The following is a 24698-nucleotide window of genomic DNA, read 5'->3' on the forward strand; positions in this document are numbered from 1 at the left end:
ACTTGGCTGTTGGCCAAGTCGACAGCCTCTGCAGGTGTGATGCTTCTTGCTGACGTCACTTCAGTGCACATGAAGGGTTCACAGTTTGAGTGAAGCAAACTGAGTCACTCCGTTGCTTTGCATCCCTGCAGACATGAGTCAATAAGGCTAACAGACAGGAGTACATGCCTGCATGCCTGCTCAATTGTTATCCATCGCTCACTGAAAACATCAAGGACACCATGTGCAACTACACAGTGTTGGACACCTCTTTGATTCTCGCTTGATCCTCTGTGATACGACACAAATGTCAAGGTTCAAATAAAAGATAAAGCCAGACAACAACAAAGAGATGTCTTCTTCACTGTGGAGAAATTATGTTACACCTGCAGTGATTTAGAATAATTACACTGTATGATCAATGGGTTGGGGACTCCAGAAAAGATATCTCATTTGAAAGTAATTTGTTATCCTCAATTTCTCATATCTATTTTTTTTATAATTAATACTTGTTTAATGGCAGTTAGAGCAAGACAAACTAATTTGCCATCCATCGCTTGTAGCTGCAACAATGACTTCACTTCATTTGACCGACCGTGTCTTTGGAAGCAGGGATGACAAGCACTGTCAAGCACTGCGGTCTATTTTTATCCCTTGATGATGGCCAATCTTCTTAATTAGAATAAGAAAATGGGAGAGGTTTGCAATGGTTGTCAACCAAATTTTGTCAAACTCTTTGCTAAGGCAACAATCGGGAGATACTTTTAACTATTATTTCAGAAGTTGTCGTGCCAAAAACAAACGTGTCAGGTAGACATCACCCAGAGCTCGCCTTAAAGCACTGAGGCTGACTGCACTACATAATTATGTTACATTTTACATACATCTTCACATCAGCGTAATTTGACTTCAGTGAGTAAAGAGGCCATACTTGTAACCATGACAATGTAGCACAATATGAGGGAACACCAAAAAATAGAAAGTTAGTGGTGGTAAGTGGAAAGTGGTGGTAAAATAAGAATAGGAAATATTATTATTCAGGGCTGACTCTAATGATTACTTTCATTATCGATTAATCTGTCGATTATTTTCTCAATTTATCGATTTATTGTTTGGTGTATACAAATTCAGAAAACAGTGAAAAATATCCATCACATCACATTTTCCAGAATCAAAGATGACATCTTCAAATGTTTCAAAACCCATTTACATATTTTATTCCATTTATATATTCCATTTACAATGATTTAAAACAGAAAAAAGCTGCAAATCCTCACAAAGGAGAAGCTGGAGCTTTTTGCTTAACGAAAAACTATTATGAATACTAATAATGGTGCAACTACTGTGATAGATTTTCTGCCACTTAAAATATTGTGAATATATTGAATTGTGGAAACTGTATCGTGCATCATTCTGAACCGTGGGCAGATTGTATCATTACCCTCACTAGAGTGACCCACTGGGTCAAAATGAACTGAGCCCTTCCAAGAAAGAACGATCCTGCCTGCTCTATCATCTAAGCAAATCTGTTGGGCAAATAGCCTGTAATTTTCAAGAACACAAAAGGAATAAATCAGTGTGCACATGTAATACAATGAACTTTTTGTGCCCTGCTACCTGGACTGAGAGAGAGGTAAAAAAGAAACAATTTGCCTCCATTCAAAGGAATATTGTGAGCAAGAGCATACAGTGTGACCTTGAGCTTTCTGGATCATCGTGTTCTTTCAGAATCTCAAGGTTCGCCTTGATGAAAACTCCTAAAGCGCTGATAAATACATACAGTAGCAAAGTTTCATCTTCATTCACATCAATACTTGTTTTGCGCTGGAGACTGACTTTCTAGCAGCACATCTCAATATCCAGTTAATGTCCTTTTTCTCCATCTGTCAGCCAATGAAGCCAAGTTTGACAAAAATAAACCATTTAACTTTACAGTATGTGTCTAAACAGAATGTGTTCTGGTATTACTTCAAATTCTGAGAGGATGATGTCTGTTAAAGTTAAACATCAAAGACAATACTTCATTAAAGATTTATTAATCCATGAGGAAAGGAAAAGGGAAAACAGATACAAAAACATATTTTTATTTTACTATGTCTTTAAGGCTGGTCTACCTGATGCCCAGTGGCGTGTAGGATAACAAAAGTTACGTTTACATTGGTGTTATTGTGTTTAGCCTTGAGATCAAACAAAAGTGCATTTCCTTCCTCCATAAAACATAGTTACAAACAAAGTCATTTTTTCCGATTTTTTAAATCCTGCATTGTTTACATCCATATTTACTAGCTTTCAGTCTTCTTTTTGCTGTGTTTCTTGGCACATTACTGCCACCTGTAGATCACTGGAGTAGTGAGAAACCATTGGCAGGACTGTGTATTGCATCTACCACATGCGTGTGAATCTTTGTGCACGTGCACTAGACAAACAAAATGGGGACTCAATCATAAAAAACTGCTCCATAGTGCCACTAGAGGTAAGAAACCCCACAGGGTGCCTTTAAAGGAAACAAAATATACAAACTCTCAACAAAACCTTCTGACCTCATGCCATTACTGAGCCAAATGTCTGTTATGTGAAAAAGAGAGAGAAAGAAGGACATAAAGTGGTTCAAAGACAAAAATGAGAGAAACTGTGACAGAGAGACACACTATCCGAGCTTCACTTTAACTGTAGCACACATTCATAGAATAACTGGCGATATTCAAGCTCCTTAAACATTCAGCGCCTTGTCCCTGATGTTAAATTGCCTCCTCTAAGCGAGCAAATACTGGGGAGGCATATATAGATAATAACAACAAGACAAACAAAAGCTATTCATCTGTTTAAAGCTAACACTTGTTAAAATGAAGTGTATCTGTTGAGATAAAAAAAATGGATGCCAAAGACATCTTAGAAGGCTTACAAACAAAACATGATTCCACTTTATCAACTGCTTCATGTGGCTTTTTTTTGTTATCCGATCATGATGGGCTGTTTACATTGTCCTGTATTGTGCTTGTCTTGCCACAAACTTGTGAATGAGACGGTGAAAAGGTCAGCAACGTAGTGAAAGTTAACCTTAATTGAAAGAAATGATGCAAAGAACCCAAATACTGCTCCCTCGATGACAGTAAGCAGATCATTTAAATTATATATTTATATATTATTATTACCAAATGTCAGAGCAATTACAACTCTTCACTAATTAGCAAACAGCATGTAAAAGCACAGTGGGGCCAATTTTCACCAGAGCTTACCCATTAGCACACCAAATTGATTATGGCCACTTTTTCCACTTTTCCACATTATGTGTTATTGACGTGAGCTATTATTCAGAATTACTCTTTCAAATCTTTCTTTGATAGTACAGATAAAATGAGATGCTGTAATACAAATTACTCCATTTCCAAGCTTTTTTTCCCCTCTCAAGCTGAGTAGAGGTCAAAAAATCATTGGATTTAATTATTCCAAAACAGTATCACCCTTCAAAGTGCAAGGAAACAGACTGACATAGACCATCTACTGAGCCGCCGCAGATGAACCTCAGGGTTACAGTGTTTTTCAGTTTAAAATTAATAAAGTCATACAAAATTGCCACAAAGAATAAAAAAAGCATTTAAATGTTATCTGTAACTTCAACGATCACTTGTCTTCCCCCGTCTCTGATTACAAAATATATCATATTTCCTAGGGGGGATTCATTTGCAATGCTTTGTAATTCACATGCCGTTAAAAGTTTGCAATGTGCCTCTCAAAAGACTTTTCTGTCACATTAAGTGCAATAACACTGCAGACAAGTGATTTCAGATTGTAATCCTCCTGCGTTCATTGAGACAGAAGGAAATGAGCAGCACACTAGAAGGACAGAATGGCAGTGTTCAAATGGGTTGTACATAAAAGACGACGTTAAAGCAATGCTCATGTGGAGTGTCTGTGTTTACTCACCCCTCCTGATCGCAGCTGTATCAGCACTACAATCTGTGATAGAACAAAGTGTGACCATTGCTATCCTTGCTTATCTGTGACTGTTTGTCTTGTTCCTAATTCTCTCGCCATGTTGTTATTTAGAACTTAAAAATCAAATAATGAAAAAAAGCAAAGCAACAAAGCAAAAATCAAACAATCTCAGTGCATTTTTTTTTATTGAAGATGCAGATAGCTTTATTTGCAAGTAAGTAAAGCTAAAAAAAAGGTCACTATGATGACACAAGGAAAATTATATAATTATAACAGATCATATTACATCTCAGATTTTCAATTAGCTTTTAAAAAAACTACAGTAACTGGCAAACAAGCAAATCTGCTGCAGTAGATATTTAACAGCATTCAAACGTATGCAGCAAAGCAACTCTGATGTGCGTGTAAACTATATTTGTGCTCAAGCTATCTTTAAAGGTTGGGACTTTCCAAACTAACAGATCCATTCCAATCAGTTTCTTGCTGCTGATGTAGATTACTTAAAGCAGTAACAGTGTCCTACTGTCACTCTTTCTGCTCAGGCTATCTGGCAGGGCAATGGCTAATAAAAGTATTTATCTGCTAATTGAAACCTTGCTTGGCGATTAACACATTTTCAAAGCATTAGAACAACCCCAGCTATGATTAATACACACCTGTCATAAGTAATTACATTAATACTGAAGAATGATTAGGCCTGCCTTGCTCTGTCTTCCACTCCCCCTCTACCACTCTATCACACTTGGTGCTCTTGATTAATGGATGCGAGGTAGCACGTGACTTTGTGGGGATAAACAATATGAGATCTTATAAACAAGACCGGAGAATGCTTCAAGAATGATCCCGAGCACATTTCCACTTTATGTTTGTATTGACTAACCTTTGCTCAGTTTAAAAGTTTCATCTGCTTGAATTATCTTAAAATAACTTGGTCGGTAAGGTTGTTGGTTGCATTGACAAATTAAGAAGAGCCAAAAGAGCCTTGTTAAATAATCTCGACCGGGACTAATCAGTGATCGACAGACCATAATGAAAGAGGCTGCACACGAGACCGGTTTGGATTTTATGAGAGGGGATTCTGTGATTGATATCTAGAAGAAATAGCACAAATTAGTAGCTAACATGCACAATTCAACACCAATCTCTAAATAAATTAAATATGGTTCATAATTGAGTAATCAGGACTCTTAAGGCTATCATTTGCTTGATTTTACACATGTAGCAGTCATTGTTTAGTTCTTACAGTGTTTGATTGATTGTGGGGCAGCTTTTTTGTTCTGAATTCTATGTCATATCCAATAGTCTAGTCCTGATTGTCTGTCATGATTGTAATGACTAAGCCAGTAGAACTCAGTACTCCTCCTTTCACGAGTTGTCAGTTTTGTGTTGTTAATGTTTTTTTTTGTTTTTTTCAGATCACGAGCGGATCGGTAAAGATTCATCTTACGAACAGGAGGGGAAGGTCCAGTTTGTGATTGATGCGGTTTATGCTATGGCTCATGCGCTACATAACATGCACAAAGATCTCTGCCCTGGAAAAGTCGGCCTCTGCTCCAAGATGGATACCATCAATGGCACACTGCTGCTCAAGTATATTCGCAATGTAAACTTCACAGGTGTGTATTCCTAATTCCACCAGAAGTACATATAGGCCTACTGTACAAGAAAGTTCCAGAAAATACCTGTATCACCAATTTCATTAAGTGTTGTGAGATATCTACATGGTATCAGAAGAAATCAGTTCATGTGTATCACTCTGAAGCATTTTCTGTGGTGGTTTCCTAAGCAACTTGTATGTACTATTTTTGAGTTCACCAACCTGTTCATGCCGAGGCTTTGTGAGTATACAGTGGTCTCCAATTATCAGGCTACTGAATGTAAATTACTCCCAGCAAGAATAAGAGGCTGAGATCTGTAGGAGGGTTGACAATCAGCAGCAGAACAGCGTGTTTTATCATAGCTGATGATGCGCACGAATTGCTTTGTGAGATTTCCCGCCTTATCTTGTCAACATTGAACTGCCCACGCAAGACATCTCCTGCTTGAAGTGCACTAGCTGCAGAGTTAAAATTATACATAAATGAGAGGGAGAAGAGAGACACAAGGAGCTTTCTCAGTGCTTCTACTCAGTTTTTTTATTGATATCCAAGTACAGCAAGTAGTATCTCTGGAGACAAAGATTGGTATTTTTGGTATGTTTAACACAGTTCATTGTACAGTTACTGTCTATAAAAGCATCAGCTAAACATCTAAAATGTAATACACTTAAGCAGTCTGGACAACTTAAATTTATCTTCTGCATAAACTGCTGTTGCGTTACAGTAATGGCGGCTGTGGCTCAGGAGGTAGAGCAGATCGTCCACTAATCAGAAGATCAGCAGTTCAATCCCTGGCTCCTCCAGTTTGCATGTTGAAGTGTCCCAAGATACTGAACCCCAAATTGCTCCCAAAGGCTGTGCCATTGGTGTGTGAGTGCATGTGTGTGTGTGTGTGTGCCATCATCAGTGTATGAATGTGTGTGTGAATGAGTGAATGCTAGCATATAGTGTAAAGCGCTTTAAGTGGTCGGAGGGCTTGAAAGGCGCTACACAAATGCAGCCCAATTAATGCAACAACACTTAAAAGAGGACATATTATGCACATTTGCAGGTCTATATTTTTAATCTGGGGCTTTACTGAAATATCTTTGCATGATTTACAGTTCAAAAAATTCCTTATTTATCTTATACCCTTATTTGTATATGACCCTTTACACAGACACTCAGTTCAGCCTCTGTCTGAAACAGGCTGTTTTAGCTCCTGTCTCTTTAAGGCCCCCCTCCCAAGAAGCCCACTCTGCTCTGATTGGTTAGCTTCCAGAAGCTGCGTCTCAGCAGACTTCTGGGCGACTCAGGAGGCCACGTAAACAAACTATGAAACAAACTATTATTGTAGTAGTAGTAGTAGTAGTAGTAGTAGTAGTAGTAGTAGTAGTAGTAGTAGTAGTCGCTACTTTTTCTCATTCTTTACTCAAAATGCCTACATCTCAAATAGATCCGTAAATATTCAAGCAATTCTCATCCAAAATATGGGAATGAACAACACAAAAACCTTAGCAACAACCTTTATAGCAACAAAGGCTACGGAACAGATGGCCATTTGTGGGCATGTGCAAAGAGCTGATGGCAACTCGTCAGCAAGGTAGGCTAAAACGTTGCAAACTAAGTGTTCAGAGCAGGTTGACTTGCAGGGAGTATTTCTATATATGTTAACCTCAAGTTTTGAAACTTTGACCATGTTTAACATAGATATCCAACATCAGAACAGTATATGAATAACAGGAGGAGCATAATATGTCCCCTTTAAGTATGATAACTCAATAATATACTGTATCATTTGACTGCTGTGTCTGTGTTAGCTGAGAAATTTAAAACTGTACCTTATTTTGTCTCTGTACTGTCTGTTACACATTGTCCTAGATAAGAACAACTAGAACAAAAATTGACAGGACTTGCTCTCTTCCTTTAGCCTCTGAAGCGACTAAATGGTTTACATATTCTGAAAAGTCTCTTCAGCTCATATACTTTTGTGCAATTTGCACAGGAATGGCTTTGTTAGTTGATTGTTTCAGACAGTGACAGGTAGCTATTCTGCTATCCATCTTTGTTAACTGCTTTTGGAAATCATATCAAAGATGACAGGTGCTGAGGAGGATGAATATAAAATATTCAGCTAAAAAGTCCAAACTGTTATTTAAAATGTGGAAAATTAGGTTTTAGGTAAGGTAAGATGTACTTTGAAACTGAAAAGGAATTATAAGCTTACAAGCTTACAAGAAAAGATACATACATTAGAAGGTCATGTAAGCAGTCTATGCACGAATTTAACCTGCTGGCTTGTAGAGACATAATAAAAATGTATGCAGAATGGGGTCAAACTTAGGTCCACGTAAGTGGTTATAACAACTTGAGAAAATTATATGTCAGATGAGTAAAAGGTTAAAGTTTTCATGCAATCAAGCAGAATGCAACATGAGCAGGTTGACGCAGTCTCAAACCTGCTCCACCCTCACAGATAATTATACAGTAATGGATACATTTATTTGTATGACAATTACAGAGTGCACTTTTTGGGTGAGGGGCACTTACACCACTGAAAGTACATGACAGGAATAATTTTACAATAAATGAAAATAAAGGAACTTCTGCTTGGTACAAAAGCAAACTACTGCTGCTGAATCCAAAGTTGGATTCATGGCATCAGTGCCTGCAGCTTGGTCAGGTGCTCCAAAGAACACAACTGGAAGGTGGGAAGGGCAACTGTTTTCCAGGAGATAGCACAAATCTATGCTAGGCCCCCCTGGTCAATATTCTCCTCGTTCGGGAAATTAAGCAATTAGTGACTCTGAAGTCAACAACTTTTATAATTTGCTCAAATGCCTGATATGACCAATGTTTATGTTACCGGACAAGGACATCTAGCAGCCATGTGAACTATGACTCTAGTCTGTCAGGAACAAAAGCAGAATTAGTGTGACATTGTTATTAGAGTGGCAAAACTTCTTAGGGAGAAGGTTGGGGTGAATGGATAAGTCCACCATAACAGCAATATTTTCCTAACCTCGACCAAGTAATTCTTCTTCTAACCACAATGAGAATCTGTAACCTCAAACCTGTATAAACTGATTTTTTGGCCACTTGGGGGCAGCGGAAACAAGTTGTGAATACAACACTGACATATCATCACCTTTTAAGTTGATATGCTAAAACTGTTAGCAAAGAGTTGCTTATTTACACATGCAGCAGTTACAGAACAACCTTATCGTTCATTTGGAGTCGTGTTTCTGTCCACCTGATTAATATAATGAGCTGGTAGTATACAGTGGGTTTATAGAGCTGAAAGTGACACAATGAGAATTGTGAGAATGAACCAAAACAGTAAAGTTGTAGCCAGACAGCCAAACAACAAGCTGAAACTCGCTATAAAGCTCTGTAAAGCAGAGACAAGCTGGAGAGTTGGGTGATAATTCTATGTAGGTTCATCATTACTAGCAATGTCAACACATTGCCATTTGATACACTGTTATTATAAAAAATATTGATCATAGCCACTTTAACCAAGTAGCTTTAGTGCCTAAACCTATAAAACCTGTACAGGGCGAGTCCGTGTTTAACGGCCATATGTAATGATACTGACAGGGATCTGATTGGAATAATTAAAACAATGTATTTTGCCACCTTGTTTGGAAGACTAAATGTTGTTATATGGTGGTATACACAGAGCAACAAGGGGTTGGCAGCAACAGGGATCCATTTTACTGGTAACTAAATTCAGGAGAAAAATGGGAAAAAATGCAAATAACTGGTTAAATGCACAGTATGGCATTTGTCAGACTTGGTTTGGTTTATAGATGTATGTAAGAAACAGAGCAGATAAAACAAGAACATGAATTAGGTATGACTGAATGTGTTGTTTTTTTTAATGTAGTCAACATAACCTTTATTGTTTGGGATAATAAAGGTTAACTTGATACTGCTGTTTTCAGCAGTTAATTTTCATCCCTAATGGATAGTGAAAGGAAACTCTACAGCTCTCACCAGTGTTTTACTCTAGGCCCCATCTTCAAAGTCAAAATATTGTTTACCTGTGCCTGGGTGTGCTTATTACTATGTAAGCAGGTCAGCCCTCATTTGTGTAAAATTAAAAAAAGAAATAGTTTGTAGTTGTGTCCTGAAGTCATATTTGTTTAGTTTTACGAGATGGATAATTTCTCCCAGCATTTGAGTAAAGCTAAAATACTGCATAACAGGGATGTGTTATAGAATTAAACTTTAATTGCCAATGCATTCTTTTATTCATGGTGTTGAATTACTGGAAGGCTTGTCAGCACTGAGGCCATTCAGGTTACAACAGGGATGGCTAGAAAATCAATGCTGCACATTACCAGAATACTACCTTGCTTTTAAGACTCTTTCGGCACAGAGGAATAGAGAATTTAAAAGGTTTGTAGGAAAACAACAGGAAAGTCCACATGATCCCTGTGCATTCTGGGAATTGTCTATAGACATCCATGCTGACTAAAGGAAAGAAGAAACCTAGCCACTACAGATATTGTAGATGAAGTTGATACTTATTGATGCATGGTGTACGATTGTAATCCATGTGAAGCTGAAGGGAATGGCTGCTGGTTATATTCAGAAATAGTACATACTCAGAGGTACTTGACATGCAATTTTTCCTGAGGACATTTTGTTTTACGAAGTAACCTTTCAAGGCATTAACCTGAAAGCAGAGTGGTGGTAAAAGTGTTGTGATTAAAAGTTGGCTGTAACATCGGGACTCAACATAATCATTTAAAGCTGCCTGTTTTAATGAGGCTTGATTACTAATTTAATTTGGGTGTAACTTAAGGAAGCACTCGGTCACAGGATCGTATATCACTACATGGCACAGTGATTTGCTCAGACATTACTAATAGTAATTAGTGCTAGTGTTAAAAAGGTTTTGCTGTGGATGTGTGGCTACACAAATAAGTCACTTTTCTGTATATCAGAATGAAGTAGTCTTCTTCTCCGCTTCAACTAATCCACATTAATAGAACAGCTTATAAAAAAATATTAAAGAGTGTGAATATGGCTTATCAATGGATCTTGCCTGTCCAGGAAACTAGAAATATTAAGCAGTACAGCAAATTGTGATGATATGATACAGTTCGAAACTGTTCCTGAGGTCAGTGTCATAAAAAAAGAGAACACTGGAAAGATAATCAACACCAGCCCTTAACTTTGCCCAACTGAATGACTAATAACTATGTAAGGCTTGGCCTCCATTTAAAATAGAAATAAATTAGAGTATCTGACAGTTCTGGATTTTGGAATTTTTAAATTACTGCTTTGCATTCATGAAGAAAGCATGGCAATTCTGTTTTCTTTTCTTTTCTGTATTAGATTTTTTAGCACATGTCTTCATCAAAGAAACTGAGTTCAATGAAGCCACCTCCACACTTATTAAGTTCAACAGCAGAATCTGTATCTTAATTTGATCCCTTTTTATACAACATTTGTAAACACATTAGGATTCTTGTGGTCTTTGACTAATGGTTTTAATGGAGTGAAAAGTTCATTCATTTACATAAACTGTGACATCCTCAAAATGAATAGTTTGTTTCAATACAATGTTAGAGTTTCTTAAAAGGGGTAATGTAGAGCTTTAAATGTGTCTCTTTAAAAAAAAAAACAGCCTTAAAATCGATTAAAAATTTTAAGCAGGTTGGAGACCAGTCAGTACTGGAATGAGACATATTTAGATGAATTTACACTCATTTGAATTTCAGAAATGCAAAAACGCAAAACTCAGTTCCACAGCCAATGTCATCACTGTAATGAGTAAATGTGAGTCATTTTTATATATATCCAATTGGATGTTAGTATTTATCCAGTGCCTGCACACCGCTCCGTACACGTTTCCTCTTTCATCTCCATAGTACAGTAGTGTTAACCTGATGCGCCAGATGGTTTGTTACACAGAACCATCTGAGACATCATCCTTGGAAACTGTTTGGAAAAGGGCAGGCACTTTCAGAAAATACTCAGCAGGTGACTGGATGAACCATCTGTCTATCACCGTCTATCACAGGCTAACTTCTCACTGTCGTCACACCTAAACCACGCCTGTAGCTGCCAGTAGTTCCTCATAGGATGCTGATTGGTCCAAACCTCTGTTGGTTCGGGCCACAAGTGCATAACTTGAAGCCTGACAAGTGATCTCGCAAATCCAGCTGCCTCGCAAGGTAACAGTTAACAGTTAATTTAGCTCTCAAAGCATTAGAATAGAGTCTGACACACACAGCGTTATGAATCCAGTTTAGCACATTTACAGTGCAATTCATTTTCAGTGCATTTGGGCTGAGCTGCACTTGATGGCAGTAGATGGCTTTTACTAGACAGCACGGCTTTCATTTCTAAGCATTATTTTGTGCACAGTTTCCACAGAAATCTGGCCAGGATATTAAACAAGCTGTTTATTAATATTTGCTGGCTGTGCATGAAAATCGCAATACCTTTTTGCAAGTTAAGAGGTGAAACTAATCGATTAAGGCAATCAAATTGGAAGAAACATCCTACTCAATTTCCTGTACTGCTGAGATGGGCAAGAAAATCTTCATCATTGCACATTACTGCCTGCTGTTGTCTTAGACATGTCCTCTAGATAATGCAGCAGCATGCTACTAATCAATTCAATCCTATGGGTTTTGATCGGACCTCTGACACACATAAGTTTGCAGAAGGTAGAAAACAAGTCTGCTCCCAAAGTCTGACTCACAGGTTCCAACAACAATCAACAATCAATACTGTGACCTATTAAAGGGAACAAAAAAATCAAATAAATAATTCCTCTTATTTTTATGACACAGGAAGAGAGTAGTCAATAGATGTGGAACATGAAAAACTCACTCCTAAATGCATTGGGTTGAAAATACTAAGAGTGTCTGAACAGGTGTGTGTGAATTTTCTGTTGCAGAAAAAAGCAGCTACATCTATTTAAACTGAAGTAGCTCTTAGAATCTATTGTGCACAACATCCAAATATTGATAGTGGGCAATCCAAAATACATTTAAGCTGCAACTTAACTCAGTCATATTTTTGCACTTTCCTGTCCCCATTTCCACATATTTCAGAATTGCTGAATGTTAAAAGATTGCATTGAGAGAGAGAAAGCAAATTTGGTAGGAGCAAATTGACAGAGATTGGGATGCTATTAATGGTCCTTTCCCCAGAGACGCTCAGCGGTGGGCTCTCATCACTAAATCTGTGAATCCTTGCTCCCTCACACCACAATTTTATAACAAGTTGTGAAGCTGGAGAGGGGTTTGTAGGTTGGCTCAGAAACAAGGAGAAAGAGGAAACAGAAAGATGAGAGAGACCTCAAAGTGGTAATTAAAATCAGTGCTGTCATTCGTTAGCACTCTTAGGGGGACCTTGTGGATAACAAGCAATGGGGCAATAAGCAGAATGAGGGAGTGTGAAATGATATGGGAACATGAACAGACAGCAGCTCTGGCCCTCCTCAAAGGACCAGGACAACATGGCTGTCAACATCGATTTTGCTCCCATCATTAACACTATAACAGCATTGGCTTCAAGTCCCCCTTGCAGCCTCATTTCATCTAAGATCATAAGAGCATTATGAGAGGAAGAGCTTAAGTCTATACCATATTGTCTGACAATGGAATCCAGCATAGAGTTATAATCTGCACTTTAAAACAATAACAAATATTTTTCTTTATCATCCTCAGGAATTGCTGGCACCCCGGTGGTCTTCAATGTGAATGGAGATGCTCCTGGTCGCTATGAAATCTACCAATACCAGATAGCAAATAACACCACAGAATACAAGATCATTGGCCACTGGACAGATCAGCTGCACTTAGATGTATGAATATTTTAAATATTAGTTCAAATATGTCCACAAGATTGTATTCTTGTATGTTTTTTTCAAAGTATCTCATATTTGTGCAGGTCATCATCCTCAATATCCACATAAGACTTTGACAAACAGACAAAATAATTCATGAGATATCCCATATTTGGCTGATTAGCATTTCATTACTAATTCAGCTCATTTAAATCTTGACAAGAAAATACAAGAAGTGCATGACAATAAAACTACCAACTGCAGCTTCTCTAAGTGGAAAGATGGGTGTTGTGACTATGAGTCCTGTGGAAATTAATTAAATGGAACAGTTAATTGGCATCAGGCATAAAAGAAAGCCAACGTGATCTAAAAATTCATGTATACTCTCTCATTTGAGTTTATTTTCCTCCCAACAGTCCCACAGCAGCCTCTATGCATCTTTACTTGTCACCATATTATGTGACATTTAAAGCAACTGTAGTATTCCCACACATAGTAGTTTCATTAATTCACATCCTCATAACTTACTGTTACCAAAGATTATGCTAAATGCATCTTGCTTTTGTCAGGTTTTATAGGGCAATAGTCAATGGATATAACAAATCATCCTCTTCCTGGTTGCATTTAGAATGTATGAACATACAAACAGATGCTTTGCAATGCAGAGTGTGTTGTACAGTATGTCCACAACATTTTCAATCATAATTATGCTCATAAAAGTAGTTCTATAATGCAGTGAAAAGACAAGGGCATATTTTTGCATCAACCTTATTTTGACATCTGCCATCAGATCTTAAGCTTAAGCTTATACACATGCATGGGCACAGAACCTGCAGTGTGACATATGTTTACACCACAACTGCTCTCCTTTAAATTCAAAACCATGAGAGGAGGATATGTGTATGCATCATTTTTGCGGTTATGCATCATTTATACATGAGCCCCCAGGCGTTCTTATTTTGTTGATGCACATACTGTAATGAAGGTATGGTATTAGATTACTGTAGCTATCAAGGTCCTGAGTTACTGCTGCACAGAGATCGACTTGCCAGCTTCAACTGGCAGAGACCCTCCGAGGAAAAATCAACCGTACCGTATGGAGAATTTTTTTAGACACAAAACCAATCATCTAAACCATCCAGATGTTTATTTGAATAATTGAATATTCCCTATCCCTTCGCACACCATATTTCACTCAATAAGATCTCTTAAGTCAACTGCATTAAAAATAAAATAAAGTAACGTCAACCCATTAGTGCAAGCGTGTGATACTGCATTGCACTGTGTTGAGACTGCAGTACCATGCAGCTACACTCCATTTACTTATCTTTCCTCAAGTAAGTGCAACATTCCTTGGAAGTAATTAAACAGCAGAGGCGTTTCCTGTTGAGTTATAATTTGATGAGTTTACACAATGCTGTCTTGATAAAAAAGACTCATGCATTATGTAATAAGCCAAACAATATGTAGTAAATTGTGCTAATGTTTTTGCTTTACTGACCCTTGAGGGTTAGTTTAATCCTATTTTAAAACTGCCCTTTAATTCTGATTAGGAGCTGGTCCAAACGCAATAAACTGAGGAACTGCACAGTATTAGTTAAACTTGTTTGGGTTTTAGGGATGTGGGGATATAGTTTTAGTGTAGTGATGTGGAATCAATTGGTCATTTCTGCTAATTCTTCTCCTTTTCATACATGTCCTTCCAGATCAATGAGATGCAATGGCCTGGTGGAACACAAGAAGTCCCTTCCTCTATATGCAGCCAACCCTGCCGTCCTGGGCAGCGCAAGAAGACAGTGAAGGGAATTCCATGTTGTTGGCACTGCGAAAATTGTGATGGTTACCAGTATCAGGCAGACACTTACACCTGCAAGATGTGTCGCTTTGATTTGCGGCCAAATGAGAACCACACTGGCTGTGTTCCCATTCCCATTGTCAAGCTGGAGTGGAGCTCCCCATGGGCAGTCATCCCTGTCCTCATTGCAGTCCTGGGCATCATGGCTACTCTGTTTGTGGTCGTCACCTTTATACGCTACAATGACACACCCATCGTTAAGGCGTCAGGTCGAGAGCTGAGCTATGTGCTGCTGACTGGTATCTTTCTGTGCTATGCTACAACATTCCTCATGATCTCCACTCCTGATGTGGTCATTTGCTCGCTGCGGAGGATTTTCCTGGGCCTGGGTATGAGTATAAGCTATGCAGCACTGCTTACCAAGACAAATCGGATCTACAGAATTTTTGAGCAGGGCAAGATGTCTGTTAGTGCCCCTCGATTAATCTCCCCAGCCTCCCAGTTAGTCATCACATTCAGCCTGATATCAGTGCAGCTCCTTGGGGTGTGTATCTGGTTTGGCGTTGACCCATCGCAAGCCATCATCGACTATGAGGACCAGCGCACGGCCAATCCCGTCATGGCCCGTGGTGTTCTGAAATGTGATATATCAGATCTGTCCCTCATCTGTCTGCTGGGTTATAGCATGCTGCTTATGGTCACCTGCACAGTTTATGCCATCAAGACCAGAGGGGTTCCCGAGACGTTCAACGAGGCCAAACCTATCGGCTTCACCATGTACACCACCTGCATCGTATGGCTTGCCTTCATCCCCATCTTCTTTGGGACCTCACAATCAGCAGAAAAGGTAAATATTCCACTTGAAATGTGGCCAAAGTATAAAATAACCAACCAAGTTTTAGATCTGTGCACAGATGCCAACGCAGTAACTAAGCTTTTTCCAATTGTACTGTATTTACAGAGAGCACAATGGCAGCAAGTCGATCAAATTCACTTGTGCATGTTGGATATCAGTTTTCCATTTGGACTTCTTTTTTTATTTCCTGTGTGCCTGGTTGTGGAGAAAATGGCCACTTAAATTATATTTGTTGCATAGCATCAGCCTTGTGTTTGTGGATGCTGCCACTATTCATCATGAGATGATGGGCTTTGTGCTCCACTGTGGGGATTACAAGCCTTTTAGAGCCGACTTGTGAGGATAATTCATTCACCTCAAGTTTGCTTGGATATGTTTTCTTTAATTGTGTTTCTGTGTGTGTGTGTGTGTGTGTGTGTGTGCGCACGTGTGTTGATTCAGCTTCACTGGGTGGGAATGAGTAGTCAATCACTGCACATTCATGCACACAGAAATAGATAACGCGTGTTTGTGAAGTAGCATAAAATTACTGCGGCTGTTGATGTTTCTTGTCAGTTAAAAGTGAATCATAAATTACCTCTTACAAGTGTTAATTTTGAGGTTGCTCAACACAGATGTACATTTAAGAAGAAGTGACTCAGAGAGTCAAACTACCGATTTCAATAGAGGCATTACGGGAACACTATGGTGCTGCACAATAATAACAATAACAACTTTATAACAGCCTCTGGATTGCCAGTAACATAAAAGAGAGTTTGTTAAAAGGCAAGGTAGTGAGTAAGTGTTCATGGACATCTGGTACTAGTAAATCGGTGTAGAGTGAAATGCCTAAACACCTATTAAAACATAGAAAGTGTGTTTCTTGGACAAAGGCTGCGGAAGGGAAGTGCCCTTTTTGGGAGGGACACTTTTTTTCTACTCAGTTTGAAAACATGTATAGTTGTAGTAACCCAGTAATATTAAGAACATTACAGTTGCCTAAGAAAACATTTGGAATCTATTCTTCTTCCAAAGTACAATTTTTACATTAACATCTTTTGACAAATATTACTCAACTTATAATTGGAAAATTGTCTGGAACAGTCATCTACCTTTTTCTTGCATTCAGTACAAGCCTGCCAAGTTACACAGGAAGAAAAAAATTGTCAGTGAGATCAGAAAGAGAAAATTTGGAGAGCAAAACAGTAAGGCATTAGTCATCTTTCCTTTGCTCTGCGTCTGCCATGTTCAATACTATACAACAAACAGAACAGCAACTTAACACTCTGCATCAAATAATACACGGAGAAATCTTGAATCAACTTGTGGTAGAAGAGTACATTAGGTGGTCTTTGCCAGATGTGTTTTTTGTAGATTTAGTCAAAGCCCTTTAATATCAACAGGCAGTAAGACTGTTGCCTAATGCTATAAGGTTGCTCGCCCAGTGATTTGCTATGATCTTTGCTGTACTTCGTTGCTGGTGGACTATATATATGTTCTGTCAACTGGTTTATAATACCATAGGGACATGGTTAGGGACAATGCACTTTTCCCCAGAGTGTGGCCAATAGCTAAGGTACTCCATGCAAGTAAACACAGCCAGTGATGAAAAAGGCAGCCAAGACACAAATAATCTCTGTTCATCACTTGTATCTCCGGGTGGATAAAACTGAGAGGGGAAATAATTCTCAGTCTAACAGGGTTTCAATCTAATCCAATTGGCACTTACACAACTCCAAGTCTTTTTATGTTGTTATCACAAAGAATCATATTCATTTACACCATGAAATGAAACTAGAAAGACTGTATAACTATAAAAGAACATCACAAATATAAACTAATGCAGTAAATACAGTTCACTAGGGCTGTCAAAATTGGCCCAAAAATTACATTTGATTATTATTTCTAAAAAACACAAAGGTTTGATCCATTCGAATATCTATTTTTGCGCATTATGTCCATAAGAGAGCAAACCAATACATATATAGGTATATTTATTTCAACATAAACATGTCTTTTAAAAGATCTACATATCTACACATTACAAAATAAACAAATAAAATAATTTAAAGATCATAGACCCTGAGACAGAGAGAGAGCACTAGAGTGAGAACTGAGAACATTTTGACTGGTCATACTAGAAAAAGCACAGACATTAAGGTGGCTCTATACTCCTTCAGACATGCTTCTTGGACAGTGGAAAAGCCCATTAAACCCCATCCCCCCACACCTTTCTAACAGCGGATAAGGGGTGGCTGTGCACTGCCATTTCTGGAAATTTCCAAAACAGACAAGCCAACATTCACACCTACTTCACACAGTGATTGGTCAGCTGCGTGGAGGTGAGTAAGGAGTCAGGGTTTCAACTTCTCTCTTTCCTTTTTCATTCATCACACAACTAAATGTCACTTTTGCTGAGTGCACCGCTATGACTGCTTTTCAGGAGAGACTGTCTGGGAATATGTGCCATTATCCTCGGATTTAAACGCATCTCCCCCTTCCTCTTCCCTCTCTGTGATGGTCGGCTTTTCTAAGTGCGGCCGTTGGGAACAACTATAAACATATTTCATTTCCAACATGGTCGGACAACACGTTACATGACAGTGTGACAGTTAGCCAGCATGCACAATACCAGGATCCTGAGACAATAAATGGAATTCAGCCGTCAATCATTTAATTTTTTTTTTTAAAACTTTGTGATATATCAAAATGTCTTCTGTGAAAAATGTATATGGTTTGCCAGGGACTAATGAATATGACCGAATATAGATAATAGAATATTTTGCAAATAATTTCATGCAAATCTATTTTCAGAAAGCCTCCGCCAAAATATTTGGGTACAAGGACTTGGAAGACCTGTTCCGGTGTGTTCCTGTTAACATGCTTTGTGTATAGGTGTAGACAGCTCTGGCAGCTGGCTGTACAAGGAATTTGAAGCCTAATGACAAAAAAGAGCAATCCTGCTTCAAAGAAACTTTATAATGGCTCAGTTTCTGTCCCCAGCCTTGTTCCCTCGCTGTGCCGATGGAGCAGATTGGCAATCATATCGGCGTGTCAGGGAAAATTTATGTCACTAGGGCCGATGGAAGTGGACAAGGGTCTTGACTCCCCTCACAGAGTGACTCCACTCTGTACTCCAGAGGGGGAGCAATATTGTTCCGAACTCACCCCAGGCCACGTGTAATCTTCTCAGGAGATTACAACACTCCCCTCTATCACCAAGGAATGCTCATGTGCTGCTTGCAGTATGATGGAACACAATGCCCTATCACTTCCATTTTGCACTGACATTTTTTTTCTAAACTGACATGGCTTTCGGGGCTTAATTTGTGCCAGGCTTCTTTATAGTTTTTGTCTTTTATTACATTAACTTATATCATAGTCACTGCATGACAGGGCCAGGCTATTTATTTTATTTTGTAAACCTTGCCCTACAAAACTATGTCCTACTTGTAGTATGTGTGCAAAAAATATATATATTATGATGTAATTCGAAATATCATAAATCCCTATGGGATTAATACTAATTTATATGTACCTACAGCTTAGATTGTCATGTTGCTGTAAAGTTTGTAAAAATCTGAGAAGATGAATTTTGCACAAGCTCACATGCAAACAACATATGTCATAACCCCATGTTGGGAAACATCATTTGTAACTGTTGACATGCTAGTGGTGCAGAGCCCTGTGGGCTATTCTCATGCCAAACGACTCAGTCATTTGTGATGTCTGCAAATGTAATGTCAGACAAAACCTCAGGCAAATCTCTTTGAAGGATGTCTGCCAGCTGTGTTTCCACTGTACACTCTTTGCCTTTTGCTCATCAAGTTCACAGGACCTCTACAATTTTCACCCAAGAGGAAAAGTCAACTGTTCTCTTCTTCTTATTTTTTTTTTATTAATGCTCTTTACACTGGAATACTGTGAAAAGTTGAAGTAGGATCACTGTGAAACAAATCTTCAAATTCAGATTTATTACTTTGATGGGTTTCAATGATGTTTCTTTAATGGAATTCAATGGAATTACAATTTTAAATTGTTTCTGTACAATGTTCTCTATTTGGTCTGTGTGCCTTCAATTGATATGTCAAAACTTTAACATTAATGTGTCAATATCAAACATGATCATATTTTTACAGCCCCTGCACTGACCTACCACATTCTTGCATCAGAGATGGACAGTGTATGGGCTTGGGGATGATTATCATCAATGAAAAATCACTTGCAGGCACTTTTAATATGCTGTAGGATGTTTCTCTCAGCTCCATATTTGTTGCCTGCAGCTATATATCTGCTACCCAGCTGTGGGTTGCAGCTGTCACTGGCTTCAGAGAGCATACAATCCTTATGCTGTTGTCTAAAACCTCAGGGCAAAAACATCTATACACAAACTACATAGACACCCATCAGGGGGGCACTTCTATTAGTTGTATATCATAAATAAACAAACACATTAATGAAAGGAGAGACCTCAGGGTGATGCATCCACACATGAAAATAAAAAAATAAGAATAACCTCTTATTATATGATTATGTGATACTACATGCTGTGCAAAGTTAGGTTCTTCTACACAAGAGGCTGTGATTTACATAAAAACATAATCATCTACTATCCACATATTACTTGAATAATGCAGTGTTTGTTTTACATGCAAGACTTTGAAAGCTTCAATCTACTGAAAGCTCTAAAATTGAGCCTTCACTGATCATCACTAAGTGAAGCCTCAACAAATGATTCTGTTGTTTCTGTCTCCTCTGTCTCTTCCATAATACAGATGTATATTCAGACCACAACCCTGACCATCTCCGTAAGCCTTAGTGCATCTGTCTCTCTGGGAATGCTCTACATGCCTAAGGTCTACGTGGTTCTCTTCCATCCAGAGCAGAACGTACCCAAGCGCAAGCGCAGCCTGAAGGCTGTGGTCACTGCAGCTACCATGTCCAACAAGTTCAACCCCAAAGGCGGCCTGAGGCCCAATGGAGAGGCAAAGTCTGAACTCTGTGAAAGTCTTGAAACACAAGGTTGGTATTACTAATGCAGCAATAAAGACAACAAAAAAGAATGAGATGTGTTCCAGTGGACGTAAACCAGGAGCTGATTTTATGCTGGTCCAATGAGCAGTTTCTGTGTGCAGTTATAGCAGTTGTAGAATATGCATGTCTACTTGAACATTATGATCTCCTTTTAGGTGAACATAATTGACAGCAGTGTTATTTTTCACTTCAGCAGTTCAGGAAATTAGCGAGCGTTCCGTGAGCATATGAGAAATTAGGATGTAGTGTCTGTGCTGACAGAAGTAGTGTTATACTTTGTGTCATCTGAAATGGTTCATGATCCGAGAAGAAGACAAACAGAACTGTATGAATGATTAGGACTGGAGTGGTTTTAATTTAGCGTCTAGCTGGAATAGGATTAGGTTTCTTAATTCCACATTTTCAGCTTTTTATTGATCAATGACAGGCCAAATTAATGCTTATAGCCCAATATATTACTCTTCTTAGACTGAACAAGATCCAATAATATTTCAAATATCTTTTTGTATGTTCTACATAAGCTACACAGTATACTGGAAAAACAAAAAAAATGCAGGAAGTAACTTATGTGTTTCACCAGGATAATCCTGCATTTTGAATACAAGGAACAGAAAAAAAAAAAGGTTCCATTTTCACCAACTCTTACCACACTGGATTTGTGAATCAGGAGGTGTGACAGGGTGCCCACACTATTCTGATTTTGAAAAGGACAAAGGAGACGGGCAGCTTAGTGTTGGAAAAGAGGATATTTCAATCACCAAGATAAAGTGTATGAGTAGGCAGTCCCTGTGTGGGGGCAGGCTTAAATCCAATCAAGCAACCACACATGTTCTGATTACTGAAAGTCCTGATTTTATACTCTGACAAGCTGAACAGTATAGAATGGTGTGTATTAGGACTAAAAAGCCTGCGCCCACACTTGCATCCATGCCTCTTTTTTTTTTCTACCTCAGAATGGAGCTGTTATATCTTATCCTATTATAGAGCCCATATATACATGCTGATTCTCACCCTCTGGTTTGAACTGTGAATCTAACAACTGCTCTTTGTGCCTATGTGTCAGACTGTGTTGAGGGAGGGGACCCTTGTGAGGGACTTTAGACTCTCAGGTAACCTTATTAGATAATGATTTTGCCCTTCTATTATGTGTGACCACTTTCTTTCCTGTTAATTTCTGCTAATGTTCCCCACAACACTCGTGCCTGCCTTTACTATGCACAAAGCACCCCCGGCTGCCCCTGGCTAAAATACAGCACCCTGAATAACACAAGGCAGTAATCACGCACTCACAAATCCACCCTTGACCAACAAGACATTAACTTGGATAGACAACATTGGTGTGTGGTGCTGTAAAATGGCCAATCAGCATGGTAAAGCCTGTTAATGTGAGAAGATGACACCACTCTGCCTGAGTACAGGAGACAAGCGATAGCCATGTGTCCCCTGTAATTTGTTTCCCTGTTGACAAAAGAAGGAATTTGTGGTAATAGGACAACAACAACAATAAGAGTGAAAAGGAAAAGACAGATGGGTCTGCCCGCTCCAATTCTTTCTGGACCATCTATTCTTTATCTTGGCCTCGCAGCACATAAATATTAAAATAAGGTTCATTTATCAATGCTTCTCTTGGAAGAGATGCTTTGGATGAAATGGCGAGAATACCGCCCCCATTCACACGCCCAACATGGCACTGACAAATATACAGAAATGCTTACCATTACACATCTCTCCTCTACAGCACTTTTGCCCCTGCTCTGGCTTTCAGCTGTCTTCTGATTGGATTCATCCCCTCTGACATATTTAATCAGCCAAGGCTGCTGTGGGCAGATTGGCAGATCGGTAGTGTGATTACCACCAGCAAGCATGCTCGCTGAGGACAGTTTTATTCAAAAAAAAAATGACACACATGTACACGCTGACACTTGCACACAGACATATGTGTGCATACAAGCATGACTGCACACATACACACAGGTATGACAGTCACATTTAACCAGCAGTTTGGACTTGTCTATGGTCATTACCAGTTTTGCTCTGCCCTCCGGTCATATCTTGTGTGTTTTATTCACAGCTGATATAAAATTCCATGGAACAAGAAAAGCATGTTAAAGAATAATGAGCACTATTATCAAACATTGATGACAACACTTATAGTGCCAAGTCAGATCACATACTGTATTGTCTTAATAGTATTTTACATCTAATACGCTTTACAATTCAAAAATGTTAATACACTGACGGATTGCTGCATGCTTTGCTTTGTGCACATAGAAATCTCAGGTCTTTGCATGTGGTAAAAGACTTGCATTTGAATGGTTACTGTTGCATTTTATACCTCTACTGTGATCTGCTTGGTGACTCTATATAGTGCATTTTTTGATACAAATTATATAGTCAGCTGTGAGGAAAACATTATGACAGAGTTTTCCCTGATTTCATGAATGGTACTGTAATAGCAGGCACTTACACTGATATGATCATTGGCACAGCCAATGATCCTGACTGCATCTGCACCGCTGTCTTGACAAATATTTCAATGTGCAAACTGTGATTTGTTGTTAGAATGTCTGCAATGTACTATGACAATCAACAATTCTCCTGCAACAATCAACAGTAGTTTGTCAATGGAATAAGATTGTATTAAATCTATTTTAGAGCTGAAACAACTAGTCGATTAATCAAGTAGTCAATAGGCAGAAAATTAATCTATTTTGTTATTGATTAATCACTTTCAGTCATCAATCATCAGTCATTTTTCGAGCAAACATACCAAATATTCTCTGGTTACACCTTCTCAAATGTAAGGGTATCATTGCAGACTGAATATCTTTGGGTTGGTCTGACAGAACAATCAGTCTGAAGTTATCATTTTTGAAATCTCCAAAATTATATTTATTTATTTATCATTTCATAGACAAAGAAATAATCAAGAACACAATCGGTAGATTAAGCTATAATGAAAATAATCATTAATTTCAGCCCTAATCAGTGTTATTTTTTAAAATTTTACATCACTGTAATAGTTTATTTTGAATCACACCGACATTCCTGCATCGCAAATTACACATTTAAATTCAAATGCAATATGCTAATGGAGGACATACCATTCCTGTAAATACAGTTTTTACATTACAGTATCCTGCTATTATGATTGGTGAAGTCACCCATGAATAGAACCTCCCATCAATCTGGACTCCAACATGTGCTCTGCAAGATTACTGTTTTACGCCCATTTGCAGGTCACCCAATGGATTTTTAACCCTCTCGCTTCGTTCTCACACACCTTCTCTTGCAGTGTTGGCCTCCAAGCAGACATACATAAGCTACAGTAACCATGCCATCTAAGACAGAGACGAACCGTGGAAGCTGAGCAAGGGCCTGCCTGAGGAGAAATCACCTGATTCTGGGGAATACTGGAAAAATACTGGAGGACTTCCAAGCTACTACAGCAGAGAGGATTGGGGTGGAAAGATGGGAATTTGTTACTCCATAAATAGAGAGGATGTCACATTTTTCTAGAGAATCAGGTAAAGGCATGGATGCCAAATTTATGAGAAATTAGTAGATTGCAGGAGGGAGATGGGAGATGTAAGGGAGATTGGACAGTTAATTTTCCTCTTCCCACCCTTTCTGAGAAATGCGTGAGCATTGGGCAGTGAAGCTTCCAGATGCAGGCTGAGTGAACCACCTGGAGCCTACAGTATGTTTTCCTTCTGAAGTGTATAG

General features: G+C 38.6%; 2 protein-coding genes across 8 annotated transcripts in view; one reads left to right on the plus strand and one right to left on the minus strand.

Moving 5' to 3' along the window:
* The window catches only part of LOC121895397 (metabotropic glutamate receptor 4-like), a 146244-nt gene extending 121927 nt beyond the window's left edge, over positions 1-24317 (plus strand). For both annotated transcript variants that reach the window (XM_042408497.1, XM_042408498.1), the window contains 5 exons: positions 5331-5531; positions 13190-13326; positions 15015-15950; positions 20714-20960; positions 24268-24317. In XM_042408497.1, coding sequence (XP_042264431.1) covers positions 5331-5531; positions 13190-13326; positions 15015-15950; positions 20714-20960; positions 24268-24317 — 1571 coding nt within the window. The remainder of the gene's footprint in view (positions 1-5330; positions 5532-13189; positions 13327-15014; positions 15951-20713; positions 20961-24267) is intronic.
* Positions 1-24698, minus strand: part of LOC121895400 (protein kinase C and casein kinase substrate in neurons protein 1-like) — a 360445-nt gene that overhangs the window by 269856 nt on the left and 65891 nt on the right. The window lies entirely within an intron of this gene.

Source organism: Thunnus maccoyii, chromosome 4 (genome assembly GCF_910596095.1).
Source record: "Thunnus maccoyii chromosome 4, fThuMac1.1, whole genome shotgun sequence".
Taxonomy (NCBI): Eukaryota; Metazoa; Chordata; class Actinopteri; order Scombriformes; family Scombridae; genus Thunnus; species Thunnus maccoyii.